This window comes from Quercus robur, chromosome 4, assembly GCF_932294415.1.
Source record: "Quercus robur chromosome 4, dhQueRobu3.1, whole genome shotgun sequence".
Taxonomy (NCBI): Eukaryota; Viridiplantae; Streptophyta; class Magnoliopsida; order Fagales; family Fagaceae; genus Quercus; species Quercus robur.
Genome location: NC_065537.1, coordinates 70172356 through 70195961, shown reverse-complemented (window position 1 = coordinate 70195961; position 23606 = coordinate 70172356). Strand labels below are relative to the sequence as shown.

The window sequence follows — 23606 nt, the reverse complement described above, 5'->3', positions numbered from 1 at the left end:
CAGAAAATGCCCCAAGTAAATGCTGCTGAGTTGTACATAAGTTCAGAGCCGCTTGCGGAAGTTGATACTGAGATGGTGCAACAAACAACTACGTCTTTACAATTTACAGCCCTTGATGATGGATGCACTGCAATGGGAGGGTATACAATGGGAGATTATATGCTCCCATCTCAAGATCATGTTGTAAATACTGGTGAAACCCTCCATTGTCAAGAGACACATTTAGAGGAGGATGACGAAGACGAAGACTATGTTGAAGACGAAGACGAAGATGAAGACGAAGATCATGCTACGAATGATGGTGAAAGTATTGATGGTGTGGATGAGTACGAAGAGAGGATTGAACGAGGTGACTTTGAGAACGATGTGGATGACCATGAAGTCGTTCCCCATTTTGAAGAGGAAAATATGGAGTTCCATGATGAAGATGATGCAGACGATGATATTGGCATCCAGCGTGATACAAATACGACCACTGGCTACAGACCTCCTGCCGACTCATTCTACGCAAATACTTGGGAAAATATGTTTGATCCTTCACGTCTATTAGAACCATTTGTTTGTACTTGGCAAGATGGGATGCATTTTTGTAAAGGGTTGACTTTTGCAAATAAATCGGCGGTGAAACGTGCATTGACAATATACGCAGCAAATGATAATAGAAATTTTATAACCCGGAGGTCGAACACCACAAAATTGTGCGTCGCATGCGTTGATGACAACTGTAAGTGGTATGTTGGGGCATTCATGAAGAATAAACTTAATGGTTTGTGGGTGGTCACGTCTTATGTGGGTCCACACACTTGTATACCCTTTGGCTTGCAAAGAGACGGTAGAATGATGAATTCTAATTTTGTTGCATCAGAAATTGTGGGAAAATTGCGACAAAATCACACTGCTCGTATTGATGAGCTCTGGGAGATCATACGTACTAAGTATAATCATGAGCTTTCTTACTATAAAGTATGGGACGCAAAACAAAAGGCAATTGCTAAGATATTTGGGGATTGGGAGGAGTCTTACCAAAGGTTGCGGAAATTTTTGTTGGCATACTTGGATCAGGACTCAGGTACCAAGTACAGCTATCACACCATACCTAGGCCATACGAAGGTATTGCGGTACTTCACTATGTATATTGGGCATTCGCTCCATGCATTGCTGCATTCAAATATTGCAGGCCAGTGATCAGTATTGATGGGACTCATTTGTATGGTAAATACAAAGGGGTGTTGATGATTGCAATGGCAACTGATGCTAACCAAAAGGTTTTGCCTCTCGCCTTTGCTGTTGTAGACAAGGAGTCAGGGCCTAGTTGGGGTTGGTTTTTAGAGTGTGTTAGGACTTCCATAGAGCATGTCATACCTAAGGATGGCATTTGCATTATTTCTGACCGACATAAAGGTATCAAATGCGCCATTCGAGAGTGGCCTATAGGTGAGGACGGAAAAGAACAGGTATATCATCGATATTGCCTTCGACATGTTGCTAGCAACTTCAACACAAAATTTAAGGACCCGACTTTAAAGGCATTGGCCTTGAAAGCTGGATATGCAACTCATGAAGCAAAATTCACGTCCATAATGCAAACTATTAAGGAGGCCGAGATTAATTTACTGAGGGGTGTAGACCCTACTGATCGCCACATCCTACGCTATATGCCTTACACATATCTAATGAGTGAGGATGTTGATAAATGGACCCAGTTACAGGATGGTGGAAGACGTTACGGGGCAATGACAACCAATATCTCTGAGTGTTTTAATGGGGTACTTAAAGGTGCCCGCGGTTTGCCCATTGCTGCAATGGTTGAGTTCACATGGTCCAAACTTGTTGCATATTTCTACGATCGACATGAAAAAATTCTTTCTGATCTCTCTCAAGGTAAGGTGTGGAGTGATTATGCAATGAAGATCTATAACAAAAATGAGCAGAAAACTGCAGGACACACTCTGAGGAATTTTAATCATGAAATTGGTGTATATCAAGTGGTTACCCCGTATAACGATCATAGAGGTGGAGGAGGAAACCACAGTCATGAAGTGCACGTAATTGAGCAAACATGTGGTTGTGGGAAGTGGCAAAACTTGAAGATCCCTTGTTCACATGCAATTAAAGTTCTTAAAGGTCTGCACCTCGATGCGACCAGCTATATTGACCCATGTTACAGTTTGAACAACGCCATTCAGACATATTCACATCATTTTGTGGTGCCAAAATCAGAGTCATTGTGGAGGGATGTTCGCGGACCACGATGGGTGCCTAACCCACAGCTGTTGCGGGGCAAAGGTCGTCCTGTGAAGTCAAGATTAAGGAATGAAATGGATGGGATACAACGAGAACGGGGAAGCCGGAGGGAAGATCCGGACTTGAGGGAGATTCAACCAAGGCAACAATGTGGAGTGTGTCATCAAGAGGGGCATAACCGCAGATGCTGTCCCAATTCCCATGGGGCTTCGACAAGTGGTAGTGCTGCAAACTAGGCAAGTGTTGTCACTGTTTTTATATAATATGCTCAGAATGTCATTTGGTTGTTGTTCTTCACATTGCAGAAACTAACAACTGTACCTTCGTGGTTGTCAGGCGAGCGGAGACTGGATTTTTGAATGGCATTGTACGTGGGACTTGTGGTTATGTTCGGTATGGACAAGTGCAGCAAATTCTATGTAGACTATGTTGTATCAGTATGGAAATGTTATAGGTGACTATGTAGAGTATGTTGTATTAGTATGGACAAGTGTTAGACGACTATGTAGACTATGTTGTATTGACTTAGTTTGTATTTTGTTTATTGCTAAATATTGTGGTAATTGAACATTTGTTATCCATTGTACTCGTTACATTAATTGCGTTGTGCAGCTTTTGCCTGTAATGCAATGATATGGCATTGGCAATGTAGCTACTACTTTGCCAACTTCAACCACAGCGGCCTTGTTTGAACTGTTTGAACCGATGATAATGTATTGACTGTTTTTGTGTGCTAAGGGCAACTAAAATGCCCATGAATAGTAACTGTTTGAATCCAATTATTTGCATCTGATGTACTCTCTCCTTGACTGGTGATTATGCTTGTATCTACTTCTTTACCGCTGACCATATGATGTGTTCTGGATATCTTTTACTATTGTAGGGGACGGGACAAAAGTAATTCTGATTTACACCTACAGGACTGCAAAACAAACGGGAAAAAAAAAAAATTACTTCCCAGTGGAAATCGAGTTTTAGAAACTCGATTTTCATTTGGGTGGCATTATCGCAAATAAATGACACTAACCAATTTACGAAAATGCCACATTCAACAGAAATCGAGTTTCTAAAACTCGATTTCCACTGGGAAGTTTGCTCTCACACTTCCCCCTAAAAAATTTTGCTCTCGGGTTGGCAGAAAATCCCCCAGTGGAAATTGAGTTTCTAAAACTCGATTTCCATTGAAGTGGCATTTTTGTAAATTGCTTACTGTCATTTATTTGCGATAATGCCACCCAAATGGAAATCGAGTTTTAGAAACTCGATTTCCACTGGGAAGTTTTTTTTTTTTTTTTTCATTTTTTTGCATTCCTGTAATTGAAGTGGCTTTTTTGTAAATATCTTACTGGAAATCGAGTTTTAGAAACTCGATTTCCCTCGGGAAGTTTTTTTTTTTTTTTTCATTTTTTTGCATTCCTGTAATTGAAGTGGCATTTTTGTAAATATCTTACTGGAAATCGAGTTTTAGAAACTCGATTTCCCTCGGGAAGTTTTTTTTTTTTTTTTTCATTTTTTTGCATTCCTGTAATTGAAGTGGCTTTTTTGTAAATATCTTACTGGAAATCGAGTTTTAGAAACTCGATTTCCCTCGGGAAGTTTTTTTTTTCATTTTTTTGCATTCCTGTAATTGAAGTGGCATTTTTGTAAATATCTTACTGGAAATCGAGTTTTAGAAACTCGATTTCCCTCGGGAAGTTTTTTTTTTTTTTTTTTTCATTTTTTTGCATTCCTGTAATTGAAGTGGCAGTTTTGTAAATATTTTACTGGAAATCGAGTTTTAGAAACTCGATTTCCACTGGGAAGTTTTTTTTTTTTTCATTTTTTTGCATTCCTGTAATTGAAGTGGCATTTTTGTAAATATTTTACTGGAAATCGAGTTTCTAAAACTCGATTTCCACTGGGAATTTTTTTTTTTTTTTTTCATTTGTTTTGCATTCCTGTAGGTGTAAACCAGAAACTCGATTCAAAGGGCTGTATTCGGTAATCACCTATCTAGACTAGCAAAACAGAGCATCAAAAACCACAATGTAGTACATTAAAAACAAAATGTATTGCATTTTGAAATTATTAAATATAACATTATTATAAAATACACCAAGAACATTACTGTCCAACTTTGTAAATGGCCAGCATACAATCTCATAATATAAATCTTGTAATACAAATTTCTACAGAGCAAACATTTCCAGTAATACAAATCTCATAATATAAACCTTGTCATACAATCTCGCTCCTTGCCACAAGTAGATCATGCAGACCAAGAGGTGCAGTAACGATATATGACACATAAGGGTGTTCTTTTGCAGCTAACGAAAGAATATCCTGTAAAGAGACACAAAGCATTTTTATTTAAAAAAAAAAAAAAAAATCAATCTAGTCACCAATTCTGTACAGTATATCTATAATCAAGGCACCAGAGGAAAGTAAGCCGAGCTACCTGATGCCAGTGTCGTCCAAGGAAGAGAAAAAATGGGCTTACAATCACATGATCTGCACCTTGTTGAATGCAAGAAAAAAATGCATCTCTTATCGATGGTTCTGCCAGCTCCTACCCATATCAAAGATATTTCAATAAATGAGAAGCCGTTTGCGCAGAAATAAAACCATGACAAAAGCAACATAGTATGATGTCCACCCAAAAAGGAAAGAAAACCAAGCAGCAGCGCTACACGCACTAAAAACTAACCTAAATCATCAAGGCAGTACTGATCAACACAAGGTTTGATCCCACCAGTCCCCAAAGCAACCAGATAGAGCCCGAAGAAGAAGACCATGTACTGAGCTGGAGTAGCTGACTGGCATACAGTCCCCATTTGGTCCACTTATCGATTGAATACACCTACCCGACTTCTTATGATACACCTCCATTTTCGTGGACCTCAGAGGTAGGGTCCAAGGAAACTAATGAAAAGGCTGACGAGGTTCAAAAGTTGGATATCTTGGACGGTTGGACTCCAGAAAATCATTACCGATGGTCTAAACCTAGAAATGTTTAACACTTAGATTCAGTCCATCGATAGTGATTTTCTGGTGTCCAACAGTCCAAGATATCCAACTTTCGAACCTCGTAGCCTTTTCATCAGTTTCCTTGGACCCTACGTACAGAGCAAAGTTCAAAAATAGATACGGTCCTGATAAAAATTTGTAGAGCAATTAATGCCAAGTAGAGCAATGGGAGGGAGTCATGTGAAATGGTTTGGTCATATGCCAAGTAGAGCAATTAATGCACCAATAAAAAATAGAGTTTGATTCTAGTCAATGGAACGAAAAAGGTAGAGGAAGTCCTAAACTTTTACTAATAAAATTAGCAAAATAGCACTTGTCAATTAAAGATGTAACAAAAACTATGATTTCGGATATAATAGAATGAAAGAATACGTTTTTAACTTGATTAATATGTCGAGTTTCCATAACCAAACCCAAATATTTGGAGCTAAGTGTTGGTTCTTATTGCTGTCATCCTCCAATAATATTTGAATAACCCGCATGTGCACTAGCAAACCCACCACAACCACATGTACACAAATTCTATTAATATGATCAAATTCAGCAATTTGTCCTACATCATATATGAAACACCTTTTTAAACAATTTGCTGATAGTATATTGGACCAAGATTGTGATTATATCAATTATAAATCTTAAACATGTTATCAAAACAATCAAAAACTAAATGACATTATAATAAAGGAATCAAGGATAGTGAGACATGATTACATTTTACATACACACACACACACACCCAAAAAAATACACTTACGCTATATATATATTCATCACTTGACACAGATTTTAGCAGGATTATGACTTAATTTGTTGGGGTATTGTCTAGAAATATGCATACACCAACCAGAATACAAACATTTGAAAATTTTGAGGGGTCAAGTGGTATTTTCCTCGAGAACTACTTGTAAATATAATTATATCACAATGGGAAATAAATAATAAATTCAAAAATTTTGGGAGGGCTATGGCACCCCACTGCATTTGACAATTGTATATTATCTGCAAAGTCAGACATTTGTATATTATCTGCAGCGTCTGTGGCATGCATATTAACTGTGTGAGAACCAATAATCTTAATTTGATAGGTATGTTCAAGGTTTTGAATTAGTGAGCATTAGAACCCAAAAGGTACAAGCATGAAAAAATATAACCAAAAAATAAGTACTACTTTTAGAACCATAACTTAAAGCTGAACCAAAATCACGCAACCAGCCTTCTGACCCGGTTCCCCTACCTCTATAATGTACTGAACCAAGAGAAAGGGCAGACACATAAAGATACCCCAACAGAATGCACCAACAAAGGTAACCGTGCATTAGCAAAGGATGCATCACCACTCAAGACATGTACAAAATAGAATTTCTGTCATATGCTCATAAAACTTCACATAAATCTTGGTTTCCAACTCAGTCTGAACAGGTAGTGTAGTTATATACTTTTCAGTAAGATATCAAGTTACTTCAAACCATCTTCTTCATTTATATAGTCCTCTATATGTTCAGAAGCAGGGATTGTTGTTGAAGCTATCAATCCCAAGGCCCAGATCTTCAGAATCCTGGCATTAGTACCATCCATAAGAAAACAATTTACAAACAAGAATGTTAAAAAATCAAGCAGTAAATTAAACAAAATAATCCGACTATCTGGTTTGGAGAATATAACTTGAGACCAGCAGAAAGTATGAGATCATGACTGAACTACAGTTGCCAATCAATGAGAAAATAAATGATTGGGAATAAATTGAGGATACAGTATTTTTGACTTAGAAATTAGTGATCACTTGTGCAATTTGTATTGTTATTGAAGCTAAAATATACTATAATAAATAAAATTATTAAAAAGCCAAATATTGGGTAAATAGAGATTGTGCTTTACAAAAACATGAAAGATTTCCTAACAATTGCATCAAAGAAGGACCTTCTTTCAAAATATGAAAAGCACTAACCACTTTTTACATGAAAGAAAGGAGGCTTCTTTCCTTGTAGAAAAAAATGTAAGTTAACAACTCATAACTTTTTGGTACTATTATGAAACTTTATAGGGAAGTTTAGAAGCCACAATGAATTCAAATTATATTTTTCTAATGGTTTACATTTTTTTAATTAGTAAGTTACACACACAAATGCAATGGGTTTTTATTTTTGAACCTAAGACCTCACCCTCCACCTATAGGAGCAGGAGGCACGAAGTGCGATTTGAGCCAAAAAGACATAAATCAAGCACGTATAGTTCAATTTTGACTCAACTATTTTTAACAGTTTCTTGCAAGACTCCAATCACTCTCAAAACTAGTTTATGGGCCTGCGTTAAAACTTTGTTGCCCTAGTCATACGTAGCCCTATCTCATGAATTTGACCTCATTGCCTCACCATTTTACCATCGGTATAGTATCACAGCCATTGCTCCATTTTACTTACCAAGCCAAGTGCTTTGCTTAACAAGGAGCATTACTTCTACGTGTTGTTTAATGAAATTACCACGCAGAAGCGTCACTCAACATTCAACAAGTACTAGAGCTCAATGCACTGATTTTCAATCTGCGTTGAGTGATTCATAAACCAAAATGATGTCCATTAGTAAAAGACATAAATAATTAGTATTACACCCTTGTTGACCTACATAAATCAAGCACGCAACGAACACATTCACGATCATGTTAATTTCATTCCGACCAAATACAACATTCAGACCGAAACCCACAAACAGCAAATATCTCAATGTAATTATAGCATATAAACAGCTCATTTAGCTAGCGAATTAGTGATATACAATAGAGTCACTTAAACACTATCATAACTTCATTGTTGAAGCTGCCTTAGTAATCCATGACAAACTACTCGATTGATTGATATAATTGAGAAAGTGTCACTTTCAAAAGACCATAAAGGAAACAAGTTTTAAATTGTAGACACCCAAACAATAAGAAGCCATTTGCAAGACAAGTAATTTATCAATAAACAAGCTAGAAAAGTTGATTAAACTACCATTCCAAATTGAGTAACAGTAAATCACCTGCACAACAACACCACCTTCTGAACCTCCTTCCTCTTTAATGATGCTGAAAATCTTCTCAAATGCACCTTCGAAGACCACAATTTTTTGAATCTCCTAAAATTCACAAAACTGTATTAAATAGTAGGGAAATCAAACACAGGTTCAAGCACAGGTTCAGCAGAACCATTAGATGACAAAGTGGCAGGAATATCTTACCTCAGCTTCACGGGTCAAATAAGTAAGCAACAGTAAGGCCTCGTTTTGAATAACCTAAGAACCACAATTGTTTTTAATACAAGTACAAGAAGAAAACCAAAATGATAAATTACCAAGTCCCAAGAAGCTTAAGCTTTTAGGAAATTACCAGCCACTGCAAAATCGACCTAAAAGCTGCCTCCTCCAACCTTATTGGCATTGGAAAGGTTATTTGTTGCTACTTTTATTGTGCTGAACTTGAATTTTGGTGCTTCCGGTCTTTTCATAGCATCATCATCTTCATGAACATAATTAATGAACAAACCATAATGATTAAGTAATTAGTGGTGGAAATGTTCAAGATATATATGACGGACTGGAGAAATTGTTCATTACAATAGGAGTATGGTTATACTTATGTGGTTCTCCCAACAAAAAAAGAACTTATTACTTATCAATTTATGAAATCCATTGTCACCGAAAGTCACAGTGGCTTAATTGTATTGGTTAGGAGGATCATGCGTATGGTACAATGGGAGAATTAAAATATTTTGTATAAATACTAAATTGAAGAGCAGATAAGCATATCTTTTTTCTTCAGTGGTGATAATTGGAGAGGTTATAATTGGGGGATCTTTTTACAATTTGACCATCTTCTTGGCAAACTGTCTTTCCAGGAGAAGTTCAAAGTTCAAATTGATGAATTATGGAACTGCAAGGCTGAAGCTCTTGTATGTCTTCTAAAATAAAAAATGCAGAATCTAATAACAAACAAAATGTTTTGAAGGAACCCAATTTTATCTGGTCTAGGGTATTGAGTGAGAAATAAATGGCTGAATTTGTTAGCAACAAAAAAAAAAATATAGCTGTTCTGTAAATTGATAACTGGCATTGTTAATGGCATATGTTGCTCACCCAAATGCTCAGGCTTAGATGCTGAACCATGCTCCAAACATGGTAAAGCCAGTAGGGCTCCTCTAGCAGGGCAAACGCAAAGGCTTGATATTGTTTGAAATACATAAGATGCAAGAGTCTGATTAAAGATTAAGCTTTAAGAACATTTTGAATCCTCCAGTGCTTCTGAGAACCTCTTAAAGTCTTTTTTTCATTTTGGTGAAAGAGAAAATTTTATTCAGACAAAAGGCGAACAGTACAGATCAACCCAAACAACCAAGAGCTATATTTCAGACCCAATCAAAGAAGAAAAATAAAGTAGCAACAAAAGAAACCCACAGCTTTAACTCCCACCCCAACAAACAGCAAATACATCCTAAAACAGGGGAAATTGAATCTCCCAAGGCAACACAAAACTTTATTTTGGACGGAACTCTTACTTTTTTTATTGTGCAGCAACGTCCTGCATCTAATGCTTTACAGATTCCCTTTTCACTCCAACAACCCCCATGGCCTATTTCATCCTTTGCTCTCCAAATATGACAGTAACAGCCCTCTTAGTGTTTTGTGATACACCTCTCAAACTATTCCCCCTCAGCCCATATGACTGCCCAATTAACTTCCACATCTCATCTTCCTATCATCCAGTTATGCAAACATCTCCAAAGAACCTCCCAACAAGTCTAAGAGCTTTGTGTAGAAGCACTAAGAGTTGTCAAAATGATTAATCCTTACTCCTTACCATAATTCCACAATAATCATGATGTAGAAACACTTTTGGAGATGGGGTGGGCATGTCTACTTGCGTAATCAGTTTGATTGGACAAAATATAGTGCAAAGAATATCCCTGATTTGTTTGCTAGAGTAACAAATTTCTTCTTTTATTTATCATTTTTCAAGTTGATATGCTTTAGGTCCTGTATGCTGTTGTTTACAGAATGTAGCATAAGCTATACCTTCCTTTTCTTTTCCCTTCATTTTTCTGTTTTCCTTTTATTTCCCACCTGCCAAAACAGTTTTAAGCTTCACCTAAATTATAGTCCTGTTTTGAGGAAAATGGTATTTTTCTTTAGGTTCTTAAGCCTTGTAGTCTATATTTGACCACAATAAAATACAGTTTGCTAGTGTTTTCATAATGAAGTTTTACATGTTAAAATGATTCTCTTCAAATAATTTTTACAAAAATTAAGGGATGTAAAGTGGGTTATCAACAATCATCTTCATGAACATAATTAATGAACAAACCATAATGATTAAGTAATTATTATATGACAAATAATGCTTTTTAGCTGGTCATATATTGTAAAATAAACTTTGAAAATGTTTCATTTCAGTTACCTTTTTTGGACCTTATGCCGTCTCGTATAATAAGGAGGAGGTCTTGCATGTCCTTCGTCAGATGCCTCGGGCCCAGCGTTGTGTCCATGTTTGTGCCCTCCTGTCCCACAAGGAGGTGCCTTTGATATGCGTTTCGGCCGACCTTCTTGTTGAACAGGTAACCCACCAGCTTCCTCAACATCAACATGGGGTGGGGTGATGGCTGATGAAGGGCCAGTAGACATACTGGCAGAGGGTGGCTCCTGCTGTATGTCAGGTGGGGTTAGATGAATACCCAAGTCAAAGGATGGAATAGGTGACACATCGGGAAATGACCGTGGGGTGGGTGGACGAATGTCAGGCCCAACACAAGGATGTGGAGTCAATGGGGGGATGGTGGGACTACGAGATGGATGTAGGGTGGGTGAAGGGATTGTGGGGCTAAGGGATGGATGTGGGGTGGGTGGAGGGGGATCAGAGGTAGGGACAACTCGAGGGGTACGAACACGCAGACGTGTAGTGGGAGCTATGCTCGTGCTTGGGCTCTCAGTAGTGCTTGGCCTCTGAGTAGCTGCTGCGGCAGGAGTAGCTGCTGCGGCAGGAGTAGCTGCTGCGGCAGGAGTAGCTGCCTCCTCATTCGGGACCTCAGGGTCCCGAGGTCGTACACGGCCAATCGCCTGTACTGCAGTCAGCACATCTATAATATCCTCGTGGTCCTCCGTGCCCACCGGGTGACGGCTCAACAAACGAAGGTATCCTTCAATCTGCACATGGAAAAACCAAGTATATTAGTAATGCAATACAGTTTATGTATGTACGAATGAACAATCAATGTTTTATGGGCCCTCTGCTTGTAGGGCAATTCAAGTTATTCCATAAAAAATTGCGAAGAAGAATATATACCATAACTGTAAAGGCAGAAATAAGAAATATGACCTTCGATTTTGAAATTAGATTTTGAAATCAACAAAGTTCTCTATAAGGTAAACAAATAAAGTTCTCTATAAGGAATCTTAAGTAGAAAACAACTTTAACCTACATCTTCGATGCTAAGCATACATTGGACCACATATATCATGTTCTAAAGAGAGCCTACTAACTAGATAGTTTCGTTTTTAAGGGCAGTTGGCCATTTTCGCCAAAAACTAACGTAATACGATGTATTTTTTTTTTTCCCTCTCCCAAATAGAGTTTAATTCATTTACAAAAATAATTTAAAACAGGTTATTTTTTTGGACTTCAGCCCCAAAAAATGATGAGCTCCAAAATTTGACTTGATTTCTTCACAGTTGTACACCGGCTCATTACATTACAGCAGCAGTTTCCCTGTTTCATCACCTTCAACAAAGCTTTTGCGGTGAGTCTATGTTTCGCTCAAGCGTTTTTAGTATTTTGTCTGACCAAAAAAAGACATCTTTTATTGTATACTACAAACCAAAAGATGAGCTTTGCTAATACTAAGTAAAATTGAACCATTTGATTACTAATTTGGTGGAATTAATGAGGGTTATTGACTGGTAGTTGAAAAATAGTTAATGGGTTTTCTGTGAGATGGATAGATTGAGCAAAATTTTTGGTCATATTTTGATGGCCAGAAAATATCATTTGAAAGGCACGATTATATCTAAATTATATTTGCCTCCAGGTTTTGATTGGAGTTGTGTGTGTCTATATATAAATTTATAATATTTGGGTGATACATAATCCATACTACAGCATTTTTTAGGCTGGCTTGGATAGTCAAGCTCATGAAAAGGTATTGCAGTTGTGTGGATCTTAGAAAATTAAAGTACCAAATGATTTATAATTCAATTTAATCTAATATCTCCCTTACACCTAGCCCCAAGAAACCACACCCTTAATGATTTTCTATGTTACAACCAACTGTTAGTGGTGAAACTTAAGGATATGATATTTTTTATTATTCTTATTATTATTTTTTTTTTGGGGGGGGGGGGGGTGCTGTTTAATGTGTCCAAAATTGATCTCTTTGAAAAAGTTGCAGTGATTCTTAAATTGTTTCTTACTTTATTATACAAATACTTTTGACCATGTGTTGAATGTTTAAATTGTTGCAATGTTTTGGACTCTAGGAATGATAGATGAAGGTCTTGGTTGATTCAGTTATCTATTTTTGTGAGTGCAGCTGCTCGTACGAAAAACTATAGTGGTGCCGAACTTGAAGGTGTTGTAAAAAGTGCAGTATCTTATGCTTTGGATAGACAACTAAGTCTTGATGATCTCACCAAGCCAGTGGATGAAGAGAGTATAAAAGTTACCATGGATGATTTTTTGAATGCACTCCACGAAATAATTCCTGCATTTGGAGCCTCCACTGATGACCTTGAGCGGTGCAGGTATAGTTTTGAGCAATTTGAAAATGCTTTTAGCTTTCAGATTTTATTTATTTATTTTATTTTTAACTCACATCACATTGTCATGCTCGAGATAAGTCTTCCTTTTCAGATTTTAATAATTTTGACTTAAATCCCTTTGTTGTGGAATAGTTTATGTTGCATTGCATGGCATATATGACTAATTTGTTTACTATGTGAGAAATTTGGGATAATGATATTGTTGGCTGTCCAAAAAATTGGGTAACAAATGGTACTCTGTTTCTGCTGGAAGCTTGATTCTATTTACTATGGTGATTTGTAGACTGAATGGCATGGTGGACTGTGGTGATCGAAATATAACTTGTTTGAAAGAGCTATGCTACTTGTGGAGCAAGTTAAAGTGAGTAAAGGAAGTCCGCTTGTTACTTGTCTTCTGGAAGGCCCAAGTGGCAGGTATGCATGGTTTCTCTATTTTAATTGACTTTGTTAATTGCATCTTTTTTGAATCTTACCCTTTTTGGACAGTGGTAAAACCACACTAGCAGCTACTGTTGGCATTGACAGTGATTTTCCATATGTCAAGATAGTAAGCTCCCTGCCCTATATTTTGGATATTCTATCTTGTTACTTTCAAGGAATTTTTGCAGTCTCTTCTACTGTCCCTTCCATTTATACCTACTTCTAATTTTTGCCATTTTTTGGGTAGGTCTCAGCAGAATCAATGATTGGTCTTCATGAAAGCACTAAGTGTGCACAGATTGTCAAGGTTTGTCAAATGCAAAGGCCCGTTTGGAAGCAGTTTTTAAATTATAGTTTGTAGTATTTAATTGTTTGGTAACAAAATTTTTGGTCATATTTTGATGGCCAGAATATCATTTGAAAGGCTTTCAAATGATTGTGAGTAAGCTGGACTGTGATGGGTTTAACATAAAATTTTAGAGTTACTTCTTAAAAAATAATGAACGAAAAAGTTTAGTGCTTCCTTTGGTGTTTGTGAAAAGTGAGTGCTTCCTGGAAGTGGTATTGAAAACCCTCCAATGTTTTGGTGCTTATAGCCATATGAGCTTAGATACTCAGGGGATAATTCACTGAATATTTCCAAAATTATGGACTTAAAAAAAAAAAAAAAAGTTTATGTACATGAGTTATTCAAGGTGATACTGATTCTCTAGTAATGCGGATCTGTGCACATTTTTTCTTTATATCTTATAAGGTGGTATATCTTTGAAGTAAATGGCAGGTAAGGCTTTGTTTGCAGTTTTGAAAGGGTTGTTTTTTGAAATGGCAAAACTTCTACTAATCTTGTGCTTCTACTACTTGAAATACATATTTGATAATTGTTTAAAGAGTATCAACAATGAAATGATGAAATATATGACATGATGTGAATTGTGAAGTGTCTTCTTTTAAATTAGAAAATGCGAAGGACATGTTAAAAGAACAAGCTTCAAGTGTCTATAATCTCAATAAAGTTGGCTTTCGATGGATACACAGGATTGATATTTGATCACTAATTTGCTAGCAAGACCAGTTTGTAGGGAGCTTAAGGTGACAATGGAAAGCCAGGACAGAGATGAAATTCATAATTGTGTGATCAAGCTGGTAGTTTGCATTTCTTTCCCTTAAATTTTTTTCATTTTGGTTGTTCATTTCGCATGGAGAAGCAGTGGAAGAGATGAGTATGTTGAACGTTAACTGCAGAGAGTTAATCCTCAAAAGCGAAGGGAGTAGGTTTATATTGGCTGTGGAGCTGGGTTTGGAGGTGACAGGCCAATGGCTGCTCTTAAGTTGCTTCAGAGAGTTAAAGAGCTAAACTATCTAGTACTGGAATGCCTAGCGGAGCGTACTCTTGCTGAACGGTATTAGTTTTCAATAAAGTTCATATATAGTCCACCTTCAATCAACAAATTTTTTTTTAAAGCTTGGTGACATTTAATTAATGGTCTGGTTTATGTCCCCTCTAATGTTGCAAAAGTTGGTATGTGCACTGCCTAGCATAACTATTGAGAGGAACTCTAACCTTTTTGCTACATTTGTGGACTCCTTTAGAAAGTAAGTGTTCAGTTGTTTGTAAATAGGCAATTTACATATTCAGAGACCAGGGTTTCGTAAAACTCTATGTGTGTTCACTCTTAATTGCATAATGCGAGGGTTATATCATAAAAAAGCTATGACACAACTCTGTAAGTTGTCCATGCTTTTTTCTCATTCCCTTTCTGGAAAGTGGATCCTTGTGGTGCCCAAGAAAAGGTTAGGGAAATAGCTAGCAGCCTGGGGCTTAGTGTCTCTATTGCCGTGGCTCATGAGACTTTTGTCACAGAATCAGGTACTCTTAGTTGCATAAGAGAATGCCAAATGAATTATATAAAGATTGTCACATTACTGAAAAACCACTATTGTGCAACCTTTATATCTATCAAGGTCAATTAGGAAATTTAATTGAATACCATGCAGATGTTTCTTTCCCTTTATGTTTTGATGCAATGACTTTCAACTTACAACCCAATTATTTTCATTATGTATCCAGGATCACCATCCTCACTCGAGAAATCATATTTAATGGGAGGCGTAAGATTCTTGTCTTGCATGTTCTGTTCATTAGTATTTGATGTTCAAAGAAAAAAAAAAAGAAACTTGTATACTCCTAATTTTTTTATTTTTCAAACTTCTGTTGTTACATGTTAGCCACATACAGTGTAGTCAAAGGCCATCTAGGCACTCGCCTAGACTCTTGCCTTCTAGGCAACCACCTGAGCACCTTAAACAGACTGTAAGGCATTTGAGGCAAGAGTCTCAATGAAATTCAGCAAAAAGGAAAGAAAAAAAAGGAAAAGAGAGGCAGTTTTGTAATTTGGCAAAAAAGGATAGTTATATACTTCAATTCAAGTTAGTGGGTGTGTCTTTCTCTTGCATTCTTCTTTCTCACCTCTCTTTCTTTCTGCATCAATTTAGAAATATATATATTTTTTTAGATTTCAATCATAATCTTTTAGCTTTAATAGTTGGTTCTCTCCTTTTTTTTTTTTTTTTTAATTGTATATATGAGATTACTGTAAAGTTTGAAAAATTCAAACCATGCCTAACAAGCATTAGATACATACAATTTATAATATTTATATTTAGAGTTCAGTACCTTGGTTCACTCAGGTGAGCACTTTTTTGTCAACTCACGAGGATGTGCCTTAAGTTCATTTTTTTTTCCCTTTGACTACACTGGCTACATAATCTGAGGCACCTTTTCATTAGCATGTGATGCTTGCATAAATAAACCTTTTCTTTTAATGAATTATTTAATCACTATTGAAATTCCCCTCTTTTTTATTACTACTTTGTAAATCTAAATCCTATCTTTTTGTCTTAATGTATTAAGGGTGCTAGTACATATGTAGGAGCTGCTCCTATTGTTGAATGTTTGGAGAAGTACCAGCCAAACGTGATAATAACTTCCCGGGTTGCAGATGCTTCCTTATTCTTAGCACCAATGGTATAAAACCTAATTTCTTCATATCCGCTCTTCTATACCCTCTTTTTGAATAAATTAGTAACATGTTTACCGAATTTTCTAAAACTGATTTTTATCAAATTTGTAATGTTGCTTCATGCATGCAATATTGTTTCATGCTAAGGAGTACGGTAAAATGTACAAGATGTGGAGAAGTTACCAGTATAGTCAATGTAGCACCAGGAACATCAATGAACCTCCGAGTCACCCTTTTGAACCAGTCGAAGTACTCATGCTATGGAGGCATATCACCAAGCACTGCTTGACAACACCGTTGAAGGCGGTTACCCCAATTTAGTAAATGGGTGGCATGTTTCCGCATCCAATCAACGCCCACCTTCCCCCTCAAATCAATGGCATGAAGCACGGGGTCAGTGTTAACATCTTCGGGAATTTCTTGGATCATCCCAAATTGACGAACGACACGATCCGGTGTATGTATCTCTACTAGGTGGAAACATACAAGCGGCACCGTTGCCGTCCACACAGCCCTCCCTGCAACGCACCATGGCGGAAGGTCCTCAAAATGGGCTTCGTACGGCTGCCACACCACCTACAGTAGCCCAAAAACAAGTACGCAACATATTAGGCAACTATGTTTATATTTCAAAATTCACCAAACATATATCTTGTTCCTAAACATGTTAACATGTTAAACAAGGCATTTTCATACCTGGCTTGGCAGCATTGAAGCTATTTGCTGGCGATACCTATCCCTGAAGATGTGGGCAGGCCTGTTTTTCTTGTTTGGGACCCACGCCCACCTACAAGTGTTGTCAAGAACAAAAGATTAATATTTATAACTTTCCTACTAAGATAATGTCATGACTAAAACTATAATGTTATCACATATAACTACTAAGATTATGTTATAGATAAAAACTAGGCAATTAATAATATCACTACAATAAGAAATAATCCTTATAAAGTAGAGACTTACTTCAAGTACAGAGGACCACGCGCTGGAGGACCATAAGCGCCTACTGGTGGGCCACGCTCAATTGCCGGGCACAAATAAGGAAACCTGGCCCATACCCAATACTGCACCAACAGTAGGCATCCACCGATTTGACTGGTTTCCTTATGGCTTGCCCTGCATAGCTCTCGGTACAACCATGCAAGGCAAGCACTCCCCCAACTGTACCTTCGTGGGTTGCGAAGGTCTTCCAACTGCTGCACCCACATTAGATGCACCCTATCGCCAGATTTGTCCATGAATATTGTGTCCCCCAGTAGCGCTAGGATATAGCATCGTGCGTACTTATGCAGCTCATCCTCTTCGGCATTAGGCGGCAATGGATTAGCAACTTGCTCCAAAAGCCGTTTGATGAGAATCCTTTGCCCATGAAGTTCCTTATGCTGGTCTTGAGTTATAGGTTGAAAGCCAAGGAACTCCTCGCACACAGCCGTCCAAGTTTTCTGTGTGCTCCCTGTTACAGCGTCACCATCGATAGGAAGCCCGAGAATCACCTCCACATCCTGCAATGTAATGGTCATCTCACCATGTGGCATGTGGAAGGTGTGAGTCTCGGGCCGCCATCGCTCCACTAAGGCTGTAATTAGGCCGTGGTCAAGCTCTCTACCCGGCTGCCTCAGCAGTCCCTCCAACCCCAATGCCTTAATAATGTCAACAACTCGATCATCTACCATTGGTTCTCGGTTTGAGAACTCTTCAGTACGGCCACGGCAAGTAAGGGCCCCTGGATCCTGCACAAAACGAATCCTTGGATTAACATATGACAAACGTCTGCATGTATATTGTATGAATTAAATACGTGTACATTTTACATAAATATTTACTGCTGTATTGTACCTATCCATTCCAAATAGCTTCTGACCGATGGGTGGACTGCAACTTTAACACCGAATCGTCAATAGGGCCAGGCCGTGTATGGTCAATCCGTCCAGCATTTGCAGCATCCATACTGCACAAGAATGATAAGCAATTAGCACGTAATATTGACATTGCAAGTAAACATAGATAGCAAAAGTTTTTTCTGAGCTAAATAAAACAAAAATATGATAATTTAATATTTTACTAGCTATATAAACTTGCTGATTATAATCTCAATGAGATCACTAAGGTCTAACTAGAATTACTATACTCCAATGAGAACACTTAGGTGTTCATAACCTTCCCATTTTTTTCCCTATATTGAATAATGCACACGCATGTAGATGTTACTTGTTCATGATATATGTATCACCGAGTTTCATATTAATTTTAAAGCATTCTGTTTTCAGATTTTTTTTTTTTTTTTAATGCGTAATTTATTTTTTATAATTTGATAGTTACAATAGGGGAGGGGGGATTTGAATCCTGGATGTTATAGACACACCAGGAGATCTGTTTTCAGAATTTCATACACACACATGTATATTTTTTCCCCTAGAAACTGATTGATGATATGTGTATTCATGATATTTCATATCATTGTTAATTTTACTGGATGCAGTTTCTCCTTTGAATTTTACTATTTTAGGTTCATAGAAATCTGACTTTAATACTTTTTTGGGATGTATCAGAAGCTGATGTACCAGCAAGAAAGTGGGCCTTTTGATTTCAGGCGAATGGAAGTTTCCCCATTGTTGCTGGTAATTGATAGGAGGGATGATCCTGTGACCCCTTTGCTAAACCAGTGGACCTATCAGGTATTTGGAGTTGTCAGTACAGATTTTACCATTTATATGAGAAATGCCTCTTTGTTTTGATGTAACATGGATGGTTTTATCATTTATTGAACTCATTTATCACATCATGTTCCATAGGCAATGGTTCAAGAATTGATAGGTATTCAAGACAACAAGGTGGATTTGAGAAACATTGGCAAACTTCCAAAGGATCAAAAGGTTACATTGCATTTCCTGTTATAGTGCGCATATTTATTTTTATGTTTTGCGTTGCTAAGAAAATGATCTTTGTTCAATTCACACTCACAGGAGGTTGTGTTGTCATCAGAACAAGATGCCTTTTTCAAAGCTAACATGTATGAGAATTTTGGAGATATTGGGATGAATATCAAGTGATTGGTAGATGAATTTCAGCAGATTTCAAAGAGTAACCAGAGCATCCAGACAATAGGTTTGTATGAGGCTTGATAAATTCAGATTTACGAGATATTATGTTACTAAATTAGCATGGTGGGTTGAGGTATAACATTCCATCATTCCAACATTTTGAATTTCTGCAGAAGACATGGCCAAATTTGTTGACAAATACCCTGAGTACAGAAAAATGCATGGAAATGTTTCAAAGCATGTGACATTGGTCACAGAAATGAGCAAGATAGTTGAAGAGAGAAAACTCATGTTAGTTTCAGAAACAGAGCAGGAGTTGGCTTGTAATGGTGGTCAAGTGGCAGCATTTGAGGTAGTGTAATCAATTGTATCTTTTCTTGTTTTTCTCTAAATATTGTTTATGTTACTTCATATATATCCATGAGCCTACTTAGTTATACGTTTTTCTAGATAATTTATAATAGAAATTATTATAAGATACATAAGTATGGATTTTGGTATAATTTTTAGACAGCTATATGATCATGAATCAAGCGCAAGGAGTAGATTATCCTAGTACAGGAGGCTGAAGAAAAGGATGTTGTCTTGGATGATTTTGTTGTATGCACACATGCATGTTGATACACTCATCAGTATGAGACAGATTAAGATGGATTATGTTATTTACCCAATGCTCAAATATGGTGGGGTAATGAATTTACAAATTGTAATTTGTTAAAAAAAATATATAAAAAAAATGATACCAATAAGAAAAATTTGTTAAAATATATATAAAAAAATGATGGCCTGGTGAAAGTAGTCTTACACATTGGAACTAATAATAAACTTGAGTGGCTCCACTGACAGCAACTGCATTACTAGCTCCGTTTCTTACTATGTAAAGCATTTTCCTGGCAAAAATGTTTTTTACACAATATTTTCAAGGAAAATAAATTGTTTTATTTTTTTTATCATTATTATTAGTTTTATTTATTTATTTATTTTTTGAGATCTGAAATTTTTTTTTCTACTATTTGTTTGCACAAAATCTAAGGTTGCACAAAATCTCTATGTTAAAACCAACAAAAAGTTAGTATGCGGTGGTGGGAGGAGCTTCTGTATTTTTTATTTTTATTTTTTTTTGGGGTGGGGGGGGGGGGGGGTGTGGGAGGGGGTGGCAGTGGTGCAGTGAGGAGAAGTGGGACAGGGAAGGTAGGAAGGTGGTGTGGTTTTTTTTTTTTTTTTTTTTCCTAGTGTTAAGGGTATTTTTCTAATTTTGTAAAAAAAGGAAATTGTCATTTGGTAACTTTTACAATGAATTGCTCTTCTATTAATTTGAAATTTTATTTTGAGTTTTAATATAGAAACATCCAATGTTCCATTCTCTATGCTATCAGTCCATGGGAATTCTGAGGTGTCCTATTAATTGGGAGTGGAATAGTCCGATAAAGGCTGGGAGATTACTTCCTTATATGGAAATTTCTAGATACCTAAAACCAATTTATGCCAAGCCAGCTAACGTAAACAAAACTTCTAACCAAAATCCCTTAATCAAAACTAAATCTAATCCATCTATTTAAACTAATTAAACAAAACCATTCCTAACCGAAAAACCTAAATCATAACCAATCAACCAAAATACATAACTGAAAAAAGACTATGTAATTTGTTTCTTCAATAGCAAACTACTAAGTGCTTTTTTATATGCATATAATTTAGTAATTTGTAATGGTACGCAAGCACTATAAATATATGAGATAACTATTTCATATAAACTTGTAAGTTCTAAGCTCCTAATAGACAAGCAAATGGGCCTAATGAGATATACAATTCTCTCGTAAAAGCTATAATCCTAATCAGCAATAACAATCTAACCTGAAGGCAGAAATTTGGAAACTCTTAAGGATGGCAGCAACAATATGCACTATCCAAGCAACAATGTCATCTGCACTCACCAAATCCAAACCCAAATTTCATAAAAATCATAACATAAAAATTAAATAAAGTATCTACCACAAAATCCAAACCCAAATTTCACAAAAATCAAAACTGAAAATTAAATAAATAACCTAAATGTTAAGTATCCAAATCCAAACCCAAAATTTCACAATAATCAAAACAAAAAATCAAATAAATAACTTACCAAGCAAAATCGGAATGGGTAACCAAGCAAGTTTGACTTCAGCCAAAGAGAGTTGAATGTCATCTGCACTCACCAAATCCAAACCCAAATTTCATAAAAATCATAAAATAAAAATTAAATAAAGTATCTACCACAAAATCCAAACCCAAATTTCACAAAAATCAAAACTGAAAATTAAATAAATAACGTAGATGTTAAGTATCCAAATCCAAACCCAAAATTTCACATTAATCAAAACAAAAAATCATATAAATAACTTACCAACCAAAATCGGAATGGGTATGGGTATGGTGAGGAAAAATGAATGGGTATGGGGGTGGTAATGAGAGAGAGGGAGAAAAGGATAAAGGATCTCCTAGTGAGGGAGAGAGAGATCGATGAGGAGAGGAGCCGATGGCTGGGCTCAGCCTCGTCAGCGTCGTCGCTGGGCTGGGCTGGGCTCTGCTCGTCGACGCCGGCGGGGTTCTCTGTGTGTGTGAGCGTGTGTGAATGTGAGAGGCCGTGTGAGAGATAGAGAGAAAATGAGAGAGTTTTGTGAGTGTGGGAAATGAAGATGTAAGACTGAGGGTGAGAGAGTGAGAACGTTAATTTTGAAAAACCCCAATTGGAAACCGAGTCTCTAAGACTCGATTTCCGGTTGGAATACACGTGGAAATCGAGTCTAAGAGACTCGATTTCCAGCTGGACCATTCCAGCGTGTGCAGGCCAGATCACACACGAAAATCGAGGCTCAAAGGCTCGATTTTGAGACCAAAATCGAGCCTTAGAGGCTCGAGATGCTATTAACCAAATAAGTTTCTAATTCTCGCCTACTAACTAGATAGTTTGGTTTTTAAGGCCAATTGGCCATTTTCGCCCAAGATTACGAACATGTTTGCTGAACAGTGTCTAAACTATACTCGAGTAGACAACCTGAGACGGCATATAGTTCAGTGAACACTCGTCCATCTCTGTTTATGCTTACGCCATTCTCAAGCTCAAGTGTTTCAACCCTCAAATCTTCGAATTGAAAGAGAAATGTCGGACTATCTCCCAGACGAAGTGGTGCGTGAGATACTGTACAGACTACCCGCGAAATCCCTAATTCGATTCAGGTGCGTTTCAAAATCATGGAACTCTCTAATCGCAAGCTCTGCCTTCATCGATTCCCATCTCACTCAATCACTTTCACATCCCTCCAATTCCAACAAATTAATTTTTAAACACTTCGATGATACAACCAAAGTATCGCACTACAAACTCATCCACAATGACTCCTCATTTGATCAGTATCAGAATGTTGAGCTTCCACTAACGAATGGTTTTCGGTTAATCGGTTCCGTGAATGGGTTGTTCTGCCTTGTTCAAGATGAGCAGTTTATTCTTTGGAATCCCTGTATTAGAAAATTCATTACCCTTCCCAGGGATTACGACCATGTTTTATCTCGTTCCGTGTTTGGGTTTGATGCAAGGACCAATGATTATAAGGTGGTGAGGATTGCATTTCCGTACACTCCCAAACCACTTCTGGTTGAGGTTTACTCTCTTAAAGAGGGCTCTTGGAGAAGAAAAGCTAGTGCTGCCGCCTCGCTTTTGCCTGGGATTACGCGTGATCTTTCGTGTCGCAGGGATGCCTTTATAAATGGGGCTGTCCATTTTGGGGTGAGAGATTGCATCAATACCCCTATATTAAAAGTTGGTCCATCTGTTTTGTCATTTGATTTAAGTGATGAGGTTTTTCACATGACAGCATTGCCAAAATTTGGAGCGAAGACTGATTATGATATTTTCGGATTTAGGGGATCAATTTCTGTAGTATATATTGAGCTTGTGGACAACAAACGTTGTTGTTTCATTTGGGTGATGAAAGAATGTGGTGTTGTCAAGTCTTGGATTAAACTGTATACTATTAATCTCAGTGGAGAATTTAGAAGTGTGTTAGGTTTCCAAAAGAATGGTCATATATTTATGCAAGCAGGCCTAGGAAAGAATGCGAG

General features: G+C 37.1%; 2 protein-coding genes and 2 long non-coding RNA genes across 9 annotated transcripts in view; 2 read left to right on the top strand and 2 right to left on the bottom strand.

Moving 5' to 3' along the window:
- The window catches only part of LOC126723527 (putative F-box protein At1g32420), a 105768-nt gene that overhangs the window by 4893 nt on the left and 77269 nt on the right, over positions 1-23606 (top strand). The window lies entirely within an intron of this gene.
- On the bottom strand, positions 4274-5035 carry LOC126723533 (uncharacterized). The gene is made up of 3 exons (XR_007654369.1): positions 4932-5035; positions 4683-4793; positions 4274-4567 (listed from the first exon to the last, which is right to left on the bottom strand). It is a non-coding gene; the product is annotated as an uncharacterized LOC126723533 (long non-coding RNA).
- LOC126723531 (serine/threonine-protein phosphatase 7 long form homolog) lies at positions 6308-21752 on the bottom strand. The gene is made up of 11 exons (XM_050427060.1): positions 21631-21752; positions 21363-21432; positions 18304-18415; positions 17431-18197; positions 17164-17254; positions 16651-17043; positions 10674-11416; positions 8610-8738; positions 8462-8515; positions 8264-8359; positions 6308-6806 (listed from the first exon to the last, which is right to left on the bottom strand). The coding sequence occupies exons 4-6, from the start codon at positions 18138-18140 to the stop codon at positions 16726-16728; spliced, it is 1119 nt and encodes a 372-aa protein (XP_050283017.1). The 5' UTR covers positions 18141-18197; positions 18304-18415; positions 21363-21432; positions 21631-21752; the 3' UTR covers positions 6308-6806; positions 8264-8359; positions 8462-8515; positions 8610-8738; positions 10674-11416; positions 16651-16725.
- LOC126723532 (uncharacterized) lies at positions 11876-20187 on the top strand. Its single transcript, XR_007654368.1, has 7 exons — positions 11876-12009; positions 14404-14590; positions 14690-14847; positions 19017-19142; positions 19260-19340; positions 19431-19572; positions 19682-20187. It is a non-coding gene; the product is annotated as an uncharacterized LOC126723532 (long non-coding RNA).